Source organism: Vanacampus margaritifer, chromosome 3 (assembly GCF_051991255.1).
Source record: "Vanacampus margaritifer isolate UIUO_Vmar chromosome 3, RoL_Vmar_1.0, whole genome shotgun sequence".
Lineage (NCBI taxonomy): Eukaryota > Metazoa > Chordata > Actinopteri > Syngnathiformes > Syngnathidae > Vanacampus > Vanacampus margaritifer.
In genome coordinates this window covers 14,868,654-14,884,157 of record NC_135434.1, presented here as the reverse complement: position 1 = coordinate 14,884,157, position 15,504 = coordinate 14,868,654, and the positions used below count along the sequence as shown (strand labels likewise).

At 41.8% G+C, this 15,504-nt stretch overlaps 2 protein-coding genes across 4 annotated transcripts; one reads left to right on the top strand and one right to left on the bottom strand.

The window, feature by feature from the left end:
- The first annotated feature begins 628 nt into the window (after nucleotides 1–628).
- On the top strand, nucleotides 629–9,615 carry vcp (valosin containing protein). Its single transcript, XM_077561617.1, has 17 exons — nucleotides 629–790; nucleotides 2,024–2,135; nucleotides 2,209–2,381; nucleotides 2,459–2,601; nucleotides 2,693–2,823; nucleotides 2,896–3,027; nucleotides 4,273–4,375; nucleotides 4,665–4,798; nucleotides 4,957–5,092; nucleotides 5,787–5,899; nucleotides 6,141–6,305; nucleotides 6,383–6,505; nucleotides 6,600–6,812; nucleotides 7,209–7,517; nucleotides 7,601–7,756; nucleotides 7,843–7,997; nucleotides 9,067–9,615. Exons 1-17 carry the CDS (start codon nucleotides 774–776, stop codon nucleotides 9,170–9,172), a joined length of 2,421 nt encoding a protein of 806 aa, XP_077417743.1. The 5' UTR covers nucleotides 629–773; the 3' UTR covers nucleotides 9,173–9,615.
- Nucleotides 9,616–10,191: 576 nt separating this feature from the next.
- akr1a1a (aldo-keto reductase family 1, member A1a (aldehyde reductase)) lies at nucleotides 10,192–14,947 on the bottom strand. Of its 3 annotated transcripts, none has more exons than XM_077561507.1 (9): nucleotides 14,834–14,947; nucleotides 13,710–13,799; nucleotides 13,136–13,255; nucleotides 12,336–12,487; nucleotides 12,066–12,261; nucleotides 10,978–11,027; nucleotides 10,756–10,905; nucleotides 10,416–10,575; nucleotides 10,192–10,332 (listed from the first exon to the last, which is right to left on the bottom strand). In XM_077561507.1, exons 2-9 carry the CDS (start codon nucleotides 13,788–13,790, stop codon nucleotides 10,267–10,269), a joined length of 975 nt encoding a protein of 324 aa, XP_077417633.1. In that variant the 5' UTR covers nucleotides 13,791–13,799; nucleotides 14,834–14,947; the 3' UTR covers nucleotides 10,192–10,266. The 3 variants fall into 3 exon arrangements, with proteins under 3 accessions (XP_077417633.1, XP_077417631.1, XP_077417632.1); XM_077561505.1 differs by having other exon boundaries at nucleotides 13,710–13,838; nucleotides 14,834–14,910; XM_077561506.1 differs by having other exon boundaries at nucleotides 13,710–13,863; nucleotides 14,834–14,877.
- Nucleotides 14,948–15,504: the final 557 nt, after the last annotated feature.

Genomic DNA, 15,504 nt, shown 5'->3' with positions numbered 1-15,504 from the left:
CATTATTAATGTCAACGGTTACCTACTACCAGCAAATAAAATATCGCCTGGAATGTTTGCACCGCTAGGTTTAAAAGCACGCGTTTCCATTGGGACTCAGCTATTGATATACTTTAGTTTTGTAACAATTCGCCAGGAATTCGGAGTCCTTCTGACGTACCAACACATCCTCGTTGTCCACGAGACACCCAACAATCAAAGAACACACGTCCTGTTGACGTCCGAGGCATGACAGAGCTCCGCAAATGACAAGCTTATCGTAGTTGTTTTGCCGTTTGGTCGGAAACTAAACACGCAGGTGTCACGTTTATTTTGTTTTGTTTTTATTTATTTTGCCAAAATTGATCGTATAACTTGTAAAAATAAGGGTGGATTAATTTTTTTTCTATTAAAAAAAAAAGATTTATCAATTCTTTAACGCGGTATATGGTCATTGGATCACTGTATGTTCAGTGACTGGCTTAAGTGGCCAATTAGATCAAAGTAGGCGGACCATAGGTGCAATTTATACATTTACAATTGGCCGAAGGAATACACGGCTTGACGTGACGTCATAGACTCATACTCTTCCATTGGTTGACAATTTTTGATGAACGGTACCAACCAATCAGAATCAATGGGGCATCAAGCGCTCTGTACACCAGTCTAGAAAACCACGGAAACCTCTGGACATTCGTGTGATATTTCGCGAAGTAGGAAAACGAAAGCCGGTGAAGCATCGCAAATTTAGCTAGATTTTCCTGTATTTATTGTTGTAACCCAAGTGGACAACCATGGCATCGGGAGGGGAGTAAGTAGACACATTAATGTATGTTTTTAAACATCGTTTATCGTAAAGTAATGCTAACGTGTCCTCATGTACACAAGTTTATTAAAGTTAGCCCGACTGCTAACATTAGCCACATAGCTAACAGGGTCAGTTACTTGTCCATTGGCTGCATAAGCGACGACATTTAAAAATCTACCAACAGTGTTGTGTTCTCCCGAACATTTATTTCAAATTGCCAGTTTGATGTGATTCCCACCACTGTCGTCCGATAGTTTGTAGTTCTCGGAAAACTGTCTTGTGACAACGGCTTGACAAAGCACAGTCATTGCTGTCGGGTTGTTGCGCGTCTTAGCTTAGCCACACCATCAAGGCCAAAGCCATCCACCATTACATAGAGGTGGCCTTTACACCGAGGCAAACATCATCGACCGGCTTGGAGCCCTTCTAGTTGGCCAGAAACCGAGGCGTGGTGGATATTAACGTTACGCCAAATAATGCCTAGAATCAATGCTGACGTGCTAGCCAGTAGCGTCACATCCACTCTCAAGTGCCGTAAAGCTAGCTGATTAGCACGATTAGCTTTTATGCTCAATGACTAAGTTAACGCTAGGTGTAATATTGTTCCGCTCGGTGAATGTACGACACACTGAAAGCAAGAGTAAGAAACGCCATAATTGGCTATTTTGAAGCGTACATGTATTTATGCGTAGATATTTATGTGTCCAAAGTTTTTCTTCTCGGTTCTTTTGCTGTGTCATCTGGGCTCGCTTGCTCGCCCGTCACTTAGCGTACAGGCTAACATTAGCGTGCTAACGACATGAAAACGCATTCTAAAAGCGATGCAAAAGTACCCTAAAAACATAATCTTTTGGGGATATGGCTGTTATTTCAAGTTCTTCCTTTGGACTACATACCTGTTATGATAGTAGTCTCAAATTTGTACGCTAATGGCAGTAAACAATTCGTTGACACATTTAGTAAATTTGCATTATTTACAACCGTGAGTCGGGAGGAAAAAAACACTCTGGTTTATGTATATTGAAGCCTCACTTTCGGGAGAGTTTAATGTATTGAGCACAGACTACCTTAAATATGCTTATAATCACTCAAATGAAAATCGAAAATCAGTGCACTGTGTGAGTAAACAATTACCAATCGACCAAGCAGAGTGCACTTTTTAAATAAACAAGCTATAACTCAATTGCTAATTAATCCATTAATACATCTAAATTCGTTTAATTTGTTCTCCTCTAGATCAAAGAATGATGACCTAGCCACTGCAATTCTGAAACAGAAGAACAGGCCCAACAGACTTATTGTGGATGAGTCTATTAATGAAGACAACAGTGTCGTGTCTCTCTCTCAGGTAAACAGATTGTATAGATGAGTGCTGTTTTAATACTCTCAGCTGTACCAAATGTATCCAATACTGCTTCCAGACCAAGATGGATGAGCTGCAGCTCTTCCGTGGTGACACAGTGCTGATGAAGGGCAAAAAGAGACGCGAGACTGTGTGCATTGTATTGTCCGATGATACGTGCTCTGACGAAAAGGTTCGAATGAACAGGGTGGTCCGCAACAACCTGAGGGTTCGACTTGGTGATGTCATCAGGTGTGGGAATGGTGCACAACTGTGTTTTGGCTTCTTTTTAAAATTGGATTAAAAATACTCCAATGTTTTCCCCTCAGCATTCAGCCATGTCCTGATGTCAAGTATGGAAAGAGGATCCATGTGTTACCAATAGATGACACCGTAGAGGGGATCACTGGCAATCTGTTTGAGGTTTATCTCAAGCCATACTTTCTTGAGGCTTACAGGCCCATTCGCAAAGGTTAGTGCTCACGAAATCTTACTTTTAATTCTTTATTATTTTCTGTGAGTTTTAATTTTAAATAAACATGATCTGATTTTTTACCTTGAAGGTGATATTTTCCTGGTCCGGGGAGGCATGCGTGCCGTGGAATTCAAAGTGGTGGAAACAGATCCTTCTCCCTACTGCATCGTTGCTCCTGACACTGTCATTCACTGTGAGGGCGAGCCAATCAGGAGAGAGGTGGGTCCGAAACCGTTATGCTGCTCACAAGATGAGACTTACCCGTATTCACACTTTTGATGAAATATGCAGGATGAAGAGGAGTCTTTGAATGAGGTTGGCTATGATGACATCGGTGGAGTGAGGAAGCAGCTGGCTCAAATCAAAGAAATGGTGGAACTTCCATTGAGGCACCCTGCACTTTTTAAGGCCATAGGTGTCAAGGTATGCGTTTACTTGGATGATCTTGTGTTATTGCTATTGTAATCTTTTGGAATCTTAGTTTAGGCTTGATACTTGGTCTAGGAATCTGATCAGCTCAACTCAGAATTGCAATATTTTGTCTAGATAATGAATATATCATAAGAAAAAAATCCACACTACATCTGGCAAACTCGTAGAAACCATCTTATACATCAGCCATATGACTAGGGATGGGAATTAATAAGATTTTTACAATTTTTTTCGATTCTGATTAACAATTTCATTCTGTATCAATTCTCTTATCGATTATTTTTTGGAAAAAAGATGAACGTAGATTAGCACCCACTTTTTTATGTCTTGGTTGTATCTGTAAACAAGAGACATGTTTAAAAGTAACATGGCCTTACAAACCCAACAGTGAGGTTTTAAGGTTCGCGTTTGAAGACTCAATGGGGTGCCACCCAGGAAAAGAAAGAAAAAAGATTTGAAAATAAACATAATTACTTTTTTTATTTTTTTTATCATCTTTAGAAATTTACAAAATACAACCTAGATTATTTTGTGACAATAATGTCCAACTCCAGTAACATTTCAACACTAAGATGGACTCTTGGGCACTCAAAAACTCCTCCTCCCTGTCTCAGTTAAAACAGACGCAGCCAGTACCGGCACGTTTCCAAAAGACAAACTGGCACTATTATATTACTACCCGTACCTGGAGTGTTGCTAGGAAAGAACACTTGCATTGCTGGCCGGTGTTGCCAGACAGTCATCGCATGCTGTGTGTTCAAATGATCTTGCATAGTGATAGTGTTTCCTCCCTTAGACGAAATATCCAATTTGCTAACACTGCAAGTTTGCCTGTTGTTAGCTTTTCTTGAAACTTTCGAACGTGGCGCCATGTTTGTTGCCCGAGTCGCACGCGTGGTGTTCCCACACGGAACCAATATGGGAACACCAAAAACGGCAAACAATGCCAAGGAATTAAAAACACTGGGTGCCGTTCTCTACAAGAACCAGTTTTCGATTCCAATCCCTACATGTGACAAAATAACATTTACAAAAATAATACACCGTGTAATAGTTGGGACTTTATTTAATGCTTTATTAATTTGAATTGGAAGTCTTCACATTCAGTTAGTCACGACTTGTTAATATGTGCTGTTCTGGTGCATCGAAACCCTGCCATGACAGATAATATAGTGTTATTATCCTCCTTAAATCTTGTCTTAAATGTAGGTTGAATTAATGTACTGCCTTTTCCAGCCCCCACGTGGAATCCTTCTCTACGGACCCCCTGGAACTGGAAAGACCTTGATTGCCAGAGCTGTGGCCAATGAAACTGGAGCTTTTTTCTTCCTGATCAACGGTATGGGAACAATTTGGCCTAATCCCTCTTGTGTATGTTTGCTATTTGCCATTGTGTCAACCAGCTGAGCGCCCCAACGTGTGTCAATGTGTTGTAATTAGAACTGGCTAGACGAGTTTGTTTTTCACAAGTTGTCTTTTAGCTACCATGGAAATGATGCCAGTGTGAGCTGTGCTCTAAAGATTATGTGCATGTATATGACTTGCGTGAAGGTTTTTGTGACACCTTGAAGTCATTGTTGTCTTCTTGAAAAATCTGCATGCCTCATAAAAAATGTATGTTTGTAAAGGCCCTGAGATCATGAGCAAGCTGGCCGGAGAGAGTGAGAGTAACTTGAGGAAAGCCTTCGAGGAAGCAGAGAAAAACGCTCCTGCCATCATCTTCATCGACGAGCTTGATGCCATTGCTCCTAAGAGAGAGAAGGTGAGACGAAGAGGGAAATGATTACCGTATCTACCGTAAATAGCTGTCTATAGGTCCCCTTCTGTCCCTCACTCTCTTTTGTAAAAAACCAAAACGAGTATATCTGTACTTCCATTTCAATGCTTTCATGCGTCGCGCTATGCCAATGTATTTTGTAGACTCACGGAGAGGTGGAGAGGCGCATTGTGTCGCAGCTGCTGACTCTGATGGATGGCCTCAAACAGAGAGCTCATGTCATCGTCATGGCCGCCACAAACAGACCGAACAGCATCGACCCAGCTCTCAGGAGATTTGGTAACTATTACGTTCTCCATGGATGGAATTTAGCATCGTTGGCAAAGTTGCCTAGAAATTAGCAAGTTTTGTTTGATTAATGCAAATACTGAAGTACAAAGTTTTGAGTCTATGCCAAGTTCTGTTGAGTGGGGGGAAAAAAATGTTTTGGCAAATTTTGTTTTGCGTATTATTTATTACCAGGGTCTAGTAGTTAGTGCTGCATCATATTTCAGAGGTTCTAGGTTGAAATCTGCTCTGGTTTTCTGTTCCCCTACTTTCAAAAAACCTAGGTTAAATGAATTGAAGTGAGTACATTTCCCTGAAGTGTGATTGGGTGTTTCTGTGTCCTGTGATTTGCTGGCGACACCACATCGAGGACGTGTTGCCAGTCAGATGCAGCTTGGACCCACATCAGGAAATGTCACTAATCTTTGTCAACTGTGGGCTTGTGAAGCCCTTAGAAACTTTTTTTTTTTTTAACGGTTAAGGGAAACACAAATAAACTTGACTTACAGGTGAATGACGTAGCCAGGTGTAAAGTAAATATGTTCAGAATTGCACTTTGGACTTTTCCTCGCGCGCCTTGGAACCAATTAGATCTTTGGCACATTTGTGCTCATTTAGATTATGGGAGGTTCAGTGGATTTCATGTTCCTGCTGTTGCGCAACTGGACGTTCAGAAGAACTCATAAGAACGTTTGAATGTCCTCAGGCCGCTTTGATCGAGAAGTGGACATTGGCATTCCAGATGCCACTGGCAGACTAGAGATTCTGCAGATTCACACCAAAAACATGAAGCTAGCTGATGATGTGGATTTGGAGCAGGTTTGTACCCAGTTTAGTATTGTACCAACATTGATTATCTGTTATTGTCAGATTGTTGTATGACCATATTGAGTGACATCAACTGTAGTTTGACTTATTATTGAGCAATATGATTGTAAAGCTCACTTTGCATGTCTGCTGTGAGGAATTAGTCGACAGTTGACGTGTGTAATTGCTGCATTTGTCATCGATCGTGGACTTGACAGTCGAGCCTAATTGAGCTCTGCGTATGCCGTGGCAGGTCGCCAATGAGACCCACGGCCACGTGGGTGCCGATCTGGCCGCCCTGTGCTCTGAGGCGGCACTGCAGGCCATCCGAAAGAAGATGGACCTGATCGATCTGGAGGACGAGACCATCGATGCCGAAGTCATGAATTCTCTGGCCGTCACCATGGATGACTTCAAGGTAGAAATCTTACTCGGAGGGCAATATTCAGATTTCTTTGAATGATGTTCACTAACGGAAATAAATGGAATGTTCAGTGGGCTCTGAGCCAGAGCAACCCATCAGCTCTCAGAGAGACAGTTGTTGAGGTGCCTAACATTACTTGGGAGGATATCGGTGGTCTGGAAGATGTCAAGAGAGAACTGCAAGAGTTGGTGCAGGTATGGAAACACGATACAAGTTGAAACGAATATCGCTGTGTAATCTGCAAGCTTTCATCAATTGATCGTCTTCCTTCGATCCTCTCGAATCCAGTACCCAGTGGAGCATCCAGACAAGTTCCTCAAGTTTGGCATGACCCCGTCCAAGGGCGTTCTCTTCTACGGGCCTCCTGGTTGCGGTAAAACTCTGCTGGCCAAAGCCATCGCCAATGAGTGCCAGGCAAATTTCATCTCTATCAAAGGACCAGAATTGCTCACCATGTGGTTTGGAGAGTCTGAGGCAAACGTCAGAGAGATTTTTGACAAGGTCAGTGTTGCCTTTAACGTGATAATTTCACATCTTGAGTAGGGCTGTGCAATTTATTGAATTTCAATTAATACACTCCACACTTACAAAATTGGCAAATAATCATAAGCAAAAATAGGATTATTAATACTAATTTTGAGTTTTTTAAATGTATATATTTGCACCTTTTTTTTTAATTTTAAAATAACTAATAAATCTTGTTTGGTCCAAAAGAAACTTGCATAATTCTAGTGTTTCAAAGAAATTTATTTTCTTGTTTTGTACCAAAAAACTAAATTTTCGTGATTTCAATTATTACCAAATTAATCGGGAGTCAAATTTTCTTCATAATCAAGCATCCCTGATCTTGAGAAATGTTTATGGTCCTCACGAAACCCGGCGTCTGTTTCCATCCAGGCTCGTCAAGCGGCCCCCTGCGTCCTCTTCTTTGACGAGCTGGACTCCATAGCGAAGGCTCGCGGCGGCAACGTGGGCGACGGCGGCGGAGCGGCCGACCGCGTCATCAACCAGATCCTGACCGAGATGGACGGCATGTCCAGCAAGAAGAACGTCTTCATCATCGGCGCCACCAACAGACCCGACATCATCGACCCTGCCATCCTGAGACCCGGACGTCTGGACCAGCTCATCTACATCCCCCTGCCCGACGAGAAGAGCCGAATGAGCATCCTCAAGGCCAACCTGCGCAAGAGTCCCATCAGCAAGGTGAACTTGCGCAATGGCCGCCGGTGTAACGCCAAAACCTACATGAGGTCACGATGTCATCGGAGCTTTGCTTTTCCTCCCAGGATGTGAACCTGGACTACCTGGCCAAGATGACCAATGGCTTCTCTGGAGCTGACCTTACAGAGATTTGCCAGCGGGCGTGTAAGCTGGCCATCAGGGAGAGCATCGAGAACGAGATCCGCAGAGAGAGGGAGCGGCAGACCAATCCTTTAGCTATGGTCAGTCAAGCACCACCTCCTCCTTCTCTTTCTTTCTCTCTCCACCATCACGTTGAGTATGTTGCCAACACGTGTTCATTTTGTAGGAGGTGGAAGAGGACGACCCCGTGCCTGAGATCAGGAAGGACCATTTTGAGGAGGCCATGCGATTCGCCCGCCGCTCCGTCAGCGATAATGACATCCGCAAATATGAGATGTTTGCACAGACGCTGCAGCAGAGTCGTGGCTTCGGCAGCTTTAGGTACATTGCTACATGCATTCAGATTATTTTTTTAATTTAATTTTATTTTTTGTGTGTGTACCATTTTCAAAGAGTACTGTAGCGGTTTTAGAGATTATGTCTGATTCACAGATAATGCTTTGCTAAAAATACACTTACATGTAATCCTCTTGCAAAATGTTCACTCATGTTTGTCTAAACCAGATTTAGACGAAGTGCGGACTGCGGGCCACATCTGGCTGCTCCTCATGTATTATCAATGTCGACATCATACTGATAATGACTGGCAAATCCTAACTAGGAAGGGCTAATATGAGTTAGCAGTTGGTGCTCATAAGGTCAAATCACTTTTATAAAAAAACAACATTTTTTGTGAATGCTGATTAAATGGTGACATGCAGTGTTGTTCCCTGGCTATTCTGAGAGGATAACAACCTAATCAATTGGCACCCCAGGAAATGTTTGTAATTGCCTATAGATACTGCAAGAAGGTAGCAAAGCACTTTCGTGTAAATGAAAGTCAGTTTCAGCATGCAGGGTTCCAAAACAAAAGTACAAATAAGCGAATATCCGGGATCCCCTCTCAAACATTGAAGATTTTTAGATTAATTAATAAATAAATGACATGTTAGCAGAAGCAGCAGCATTGTAAGGAGGTGATTTAAGTATTTGATTACGATTAAGATAACAATTAAGTCTTTGACCTTTATTTATCGGAAGGTGACTTAATACATATGGAATGGTCACAATGGAACAGGTGAGCTGTGATTGGTTGTTGTCGGAGCCTTGAGCAACTGTGATGTCATCTTCAGTCGACAGCAAGTGGCAAAATGGCCGCCCCCTTGTGCTGCATATTTCATATTCCACAAATGTAATATTAATCAGAATGCCATGTTTAGACTAATGAGGTCACAAATAACATATTGTCAAGACATGTTTAAGGTTGACTTCCCCTTTTTATAAACCACGCAATTACGGCTTTATTTAAAAAGATTTTAATTCGTATGAAACACAGCTGAGGTTTGCATGTCGGTGTGTCCTGTTGCTCACATGGACCCTCGGCCTATAAACGCGCCATCTTGGTTTTCAGGTTCCCCAACAGTACCACAGGCGGCAGCGGTCCAAGCCATGGCACAGGAGGAAGTGGCACTGGTCCTGTTTTCAATGAAGATAACGATGATGACCTTTATGGATAAATGTACACACTGCCCCATTGTGGTCAGCACAGGGATGACACCTGTACAAATTCTCACCAGATTCCACCTTTTTAGGACTTTGTGCTTCTTTCTTGTGTTCCTACGTTTTTTTTGTTTTTTTTGTACGAGTTCCCTCGGAGACAGCATGTTGCCACTTGGCTTGCCCTGGCTTTGTTTTGGGCGGGGAGAAGGGGATGTTTGCAAATGGAAGGTGAGTAATGGAGCTTTTCCAGTGGGGAGGGGTGGGGGGGTTATTGAGTGGCCTCGTTTTCAGTATACTGATACATTTAGTGGCGGGATTCTATGCTAGACCTTGAAATGGAGAAAAAAAAAAACATTGCTAAATTACTTTTTTTGTTTTTTAAAATAAAACAGTAGCATATAATGTTATTAAATTTGTCAAGGTTATGTTGTTGAAAATAAAATCTCACAAGTGTTACAAATGTCTTGGCTTCAAGTGATTTTGATGACTCATTTCATGTCTTTCCTCTGGTGGTGTCCCCGTTTGTGTGCTGCAGCAGGCAGTCCTGCTGCTGACAACACTGTGTCACTCTGCAGCGGGGTTCGAGCAGGGACATTTGGCCAAGTCTATTTCTGCACTCCCAATTGCCATTTGGCCCACAAGCCATCTTGTGCCAGCCCCGACTTTTTCAGACAAGCTGCGCTATCTGCCAATTGTCAGAACCGTCGATTAGGAAGCAAGTGCTTGACACTAATTCTTAATACTGTGTCGACGCCAAATCGAGCATTCCCATCACTACTCTGCAATTTTCAGTGATGTGTGAGAGCATTTACATTTTTATGGCAAGTGACGTTTTACTTAGTCCGAACTTTTAAATGTTTATAATGCATTTCCCAACAATTGAAGTGCAGGATTGGATCACTTCCCTTATGAATAGTGGATAGAAAGTCTACACACCCCTCAAAATGCCATGGTTTTGTGAGTAAAAGGAAAAAAGGGGACCAAGATAATAGACAGTCTTCCTCCATCAATATGAGCCATAAACTGTACAACTCAATTGGAAGGACTCAAAATATCAAACATGTTTTTATTTGACTATTTCAGGGATAACACATCTTGAATAAATCCTAACTTAATAAGGGTCATTGAATGGGAAATGAGGGTGTTCAGCATCTCGCCAAAGTCTCTTGCCATCCCTCTGTGGAAAAGCAAATGGGGGTCATGCTTGCATTTGCGTTACTTAGTAACATTTGACACGTATGGGTACATGCGTGCAATCACCTCAACTGTTGGGGCGATAAAGCGTTGGCTGCGATTTAAGGCTTCCATCAGCTTCATGTCGTCCTCTGACAGTGCAAAGTCAAAAACCTGTAGGTTCTCATGGATCCTGGAGGGGGTCACACTTTTGGGGATGCACACGACGCCCCTCTGAATGTGCCACCTGCGGATAGTAAGTAACATACAGTACACATTCTGTTGCACATTCTGGACATTACATTAGGTAAACTTGTTTAATCAAACACGAGATTACGCCTGTAAAAGTCAATTGTGTTGCTCTGTATATGCAATGTACAAGTCTGCATCAAACATTACAAATAGTTTGAAGCTGAAGCCCTCTAACCTGAGTATTATCTGGGCCGGTGTCTTATGGTATCTCTGGGATATTTCCCCCAGTCGGGGATCCTGCAGCAGACAAGGTTCCTCTGCGGAGGCCCAGGGTCGATCTCCGCTGCCCAGAGGACTGTAGGCTGTAAGGCAAACTGCCACTGACCTGAGGTACATGCATGGGCACAACCTGTGCTTTTAGTAGAAAACAAAAGGGAGGTCCAATGTTGATACTCACCGACAGTGAGCCAGCAGATCTGCTTGGGACAAATATGGATGACATTCCACCTGCACCGGGGCCAAAGCGCTAATTAGCGCTGCACCATAACAGAAAAATATGCAGCATCTAATACTGTACTTAGAGATCCGGTTATGCTACCTTTCATCTTCCGTTTTAGTATTTTTAATTTATTTTAATGGACATATAATAATTTTCTGCCTTCTTTCTTTTTTGGACATTTTATGGTTACTTTTTGACTTTTTTTCTTCTTTCTTTGCTATCAGTTGTCTGACCTATTTTGTTGCAATTTTGTGGGAATTTTATGGTAATTTTTGTAATTTCTTCTTTTGTTTTGGGGCATTTTAGGGTTACTTTTTTAAAATGTTCCCCCCTTAAATCAAGTTTCAGATTTTTTGTGTGGACATTTTTTGGTAATTTTGGGGATATCTTTTTTTGTTTTTGGACATTTTATAGTTACTTGTAGATGTTTTCTTATCTGCCTTATTAAAAAAAATTTGGGGGCCTTTTTGGGCCAATTTCACTGACAATTTATGGTAATTTTCTGACTTTCCTCTCCTTTTTGGACATTTTATGGTCACTTTTTGGACATTTTTAGGTAACTTTAAAACTTCTATATTTTGTTTCTCTTTTTTTCTGACATAAAAATGTGGACTCTGGCATTTTTAAAAAGATTTAATTGTTTACTTTTTTAATCCAAATCATTCATTAATTTAAAGAATATTTCATGTACAAAATAAAAATACTGTAAAGACGTGGCTCTAGAGAGCTGCAAGTTGCAGACCCCTAGGTAGCCCAGCCCACTTGGCTACTAGCCCCTAGCCAAGTGTTAATTTCCTCTTCCCCCGTCCAATGAACTCTTAACCGTAGTACAGAGACTGAACAGGCACATTCTCATTTCGTTGTTTTGTTTTTTTCCCCTTTCAACCCACATACAAGTGCACTGAGAGCAAGCTCCGCTGCTGCCATTCACTCTCTGGACCGACACCGCCCCCCTGTGCCAAAATGCGGCACTGCAACACTCTATCCCCCATCATACCGTTCTTAAAGGACCATGCTTGGCCTGTAACACAAGTTGTGTACTGTACCTGGTTTACTACAGGCCTGTGTCTGGCCATCCTGATGATGTCATCCATCTGCCTCGCATTGAAGTTAGACAGCCCGATGGCCTTGACCAGGCCCCGGTCCACGAGGTTCTCCATAGCGGCCCAAGTGTCCGTGTAGTGTGTGTCAGAGTAACACAGACTTCCGTCTTCACGTCGAGGCATCAGCTCCTTTGCTGGTCTAAACATATGAAGAACACCCACCGTGACTCAGACATGCAGTACGGTGCCAATCCGCTGAAAAGATTCGCTCACTGAAAGGCCATGGGCCAGTGCATCAGATAGAGGTCCACGTAGGAGAGACCCAGATGGGCCAGGGTGGTCCTGCATGCTTCCTCAACATCTGAGGGGTCATGTTTGGTGTTCCACAGTTTAGACGTCACAAACACTTGGTCACGACGCAAGGCCTGCGGGGAAAAGAACAAACACTTATGTTTGGAGATATTTCCTGATGTTGCGCGTTCGTCCGTAATTATTTGTCTTTAGGTTTTATAGTTCTTAATACGTGTAGCAGAGTGGCGCAGCGGAAGCGTGCTGGGCCCATAACCCAGAGGTCGATGGATCGAAACCATCCTCTGCTAATGCTACATTATTGCTATAATTTTGTCTTTTCTTTGAACCTCTGCATCGTACTGCAGCTTTTTATTGCTGAAGGAATCTATGTAATTTTGTGTTTATGTTCTAAATATACATTTGTTTTGAGTGACTTGATTTTGGTGTAGTACAAGAGAGGCTTCAATTTCTAGCGACAAATTGTGCGTTTTAACTATAGGCATGCGCCAAGATCAGATTCTGAGGGTATGATAACTATGAGCAGAAATATTGCGGTATCATGGTATTAAAATTACAGCTTGAAAATGTATTTGTTTGAAATACGTGAGTAAATCAAAACAGCCTTTAAAAAAACAAAAAACAAACAAACAAAAAACATTCTGCTCGTGTTTTCATTTCAATTGGTTTGTGGTTGGTCGCAAACTTCAAATCAAGGCAAATCATGAGGATTTGTATGCACAAAATACACAAATAAATAAAGGAGCAATGCAATGCAACATCACCTTGCCCGGACCGACCCTGAGGGCCAGAGCCTCTCCCACCTCCTGTTCATTGCCATACGCTGCCGCGCAGTCTACGTGTCGATAGCCACAATCCAAAGCTGTCAGCACGGCATGTTTCACCTGAAATAAATCGTTTCAGCGCGAACAACGTAACCCCCCCAAAATTATTTACAATAATATGTTCTATGCAGTCCCACTAGTCTAAACACAATATTCTGATTAATACTGAGTTTGTGGAATATGAGTTAAGTAGCAAACTCCACCCGTTTTTCTCCATCTCAGGGGGCGGCCATTTTGCCAATTGCTCAGGGCTCACCTGTTTTCTGAAGCTGAGCCGTGATTGTTCGTAACTTGAGCCCTGAGCAACTATAATATCATTTTCAGTCGACAGCTAGTGGCAAAATGGCTGCCTCCTGATATGAAGGAAAATGGATGAATTTTGCTCAAATTGCTGCTAAACAAAATATTTATCAGAATGATATGTTTAAGTACTTAAGTGTCTGTAAAAGGCAGAATTTGTGATCCAGCTCGAGTATTATGGCGTCCATTGAGCACATACTGTAATTGCCTCTACCTGTCCTGGCGCACTCTTCCATGTTCCGAGGCCAACAATGGGCATCTTCTGGCCTGTGGTGAGAGTCATGAAGGCGCTCATGTTCCGCTTCTGCGCAGTTGACATATGACGTGATACTGAGTCCTGATACTGTACATCAGTCAAAGTACAGGTACTGTAAGTAAATATTTACAGTAATACAATACCTATGTTGACTGACGCAACAAAAAGAACAACAAAACATAAAACCAGTGTCCATATTGTATGTAATGTGTCCATATTATCTATTCATTTTTATATATATTTTTTCCAACCACCTGAGAGGCGAGGCACACCCCGGACTAGTCCACGGGCAGAACTAGGCGATTCTCGTCACAAGGCAAGCCAGGCAGCTGCTGGAGTCTTGGGCGCCATCTAGTGGCTTACTAAGGTACAGTGGCCATTGCGTTTTGAAAGTGCATTCCATTTACAGTATTAACTTGACTACCCACTTCCTTACTAAACTACTTTCTAACATTGCTGCTGGGAAGGCATATTTTTTATTTTATTTTTTTGCACAGAACAATTTCAGAAATGTAAAAGATTCTAGTTTGTAGATTTTAATTGCCTCATGTTCTGCATTGTGCTAACTAACTTACCAACAGTGAATGTGATAGTGTATTTTGAGAAAATGTGTAAGAAGTGAAAAAACACCTATGTTAAAAAGAAAATACAGTATACAGTAATATATAAAATATCAAAATAAAAAAATACTCAAAGTAGAGAAACAAAGTAGCCTATTTATATTTGGTTAGTGCGATATCCACTTCTGAACGCATTAACCCCCGGACAATTCGTAGATTGTTGAACTCGATTCAACCTGGCAAGAGCACAAAGTATTTTATTCAAATTAGCTTGGCTGTGTTTTGGAGATTTAAATGGACATAATTGCACCCTCGTTGAACTCTGCCTGCTTGCCAGAAATAGCTGATGCAGCGATACAGCATTAGTCACGGCGACTTGTTAGTGCAGCTCATCTCGGCAGCCTTCCCATGCTTCACTAAACATCTGCACTCAGATGCACATGAGTTGAATTGACCTTAGCACAAGTCACCACTGTCTGACTTAGTTGAATTGTAAAATGTGAGAAAAAGGCATGGTCCTACCTGGAAATTCTTTTTTGGGGGTATGCTAGAGATCTGGTGCAGAAGAGAAATAGTTTGAAAGATTTTTAACAGACCAAGGTCAAAGTCTTACCAAATTGTTTATGTATTACCGAAGCGGATGTCCAAACTCCACAGGACTCAGCACATCAACATGCATTTAAAAATGCTTTTTACATCATGTGTGTTCCCTATGGATGAAAGCACATATACGTTCAGTGATAATAAAGTCTGGATGCAATTGATTTACTTATTTTGACAGTTTTTGTCACTTTGCTACAATTCTATAAATACACACACACCAGCGCGTTCAAAATTTGGTTTATTTGCTGCCATTTTAAAACAATGAATATTGATAAATGCACAGAAGCAGCGAGTCTTTCAGCAGCAGCATGTGTGCATTCTGCCTGGAGCCAAATTCACATTAGGACACATATCATTCAAGCCTTATTTTATGTCAAGTGCAGGTGAACATGGCTGTTGTTAACTGGAGTAGAAATAGCCAAGGGGGTTAACAGCGCCCCCTACAGGTCAAACATGGCACAGCTGATGCACTATTATAATACTGTACAGTAGGCTAAGGGCTTCCACGTTAAAAAAGTGTAAATATCAATAAACAGATGAATAAGCAAAATTTAAATACTAATAAATAGTCTACGAAACAAAAAAAAAAG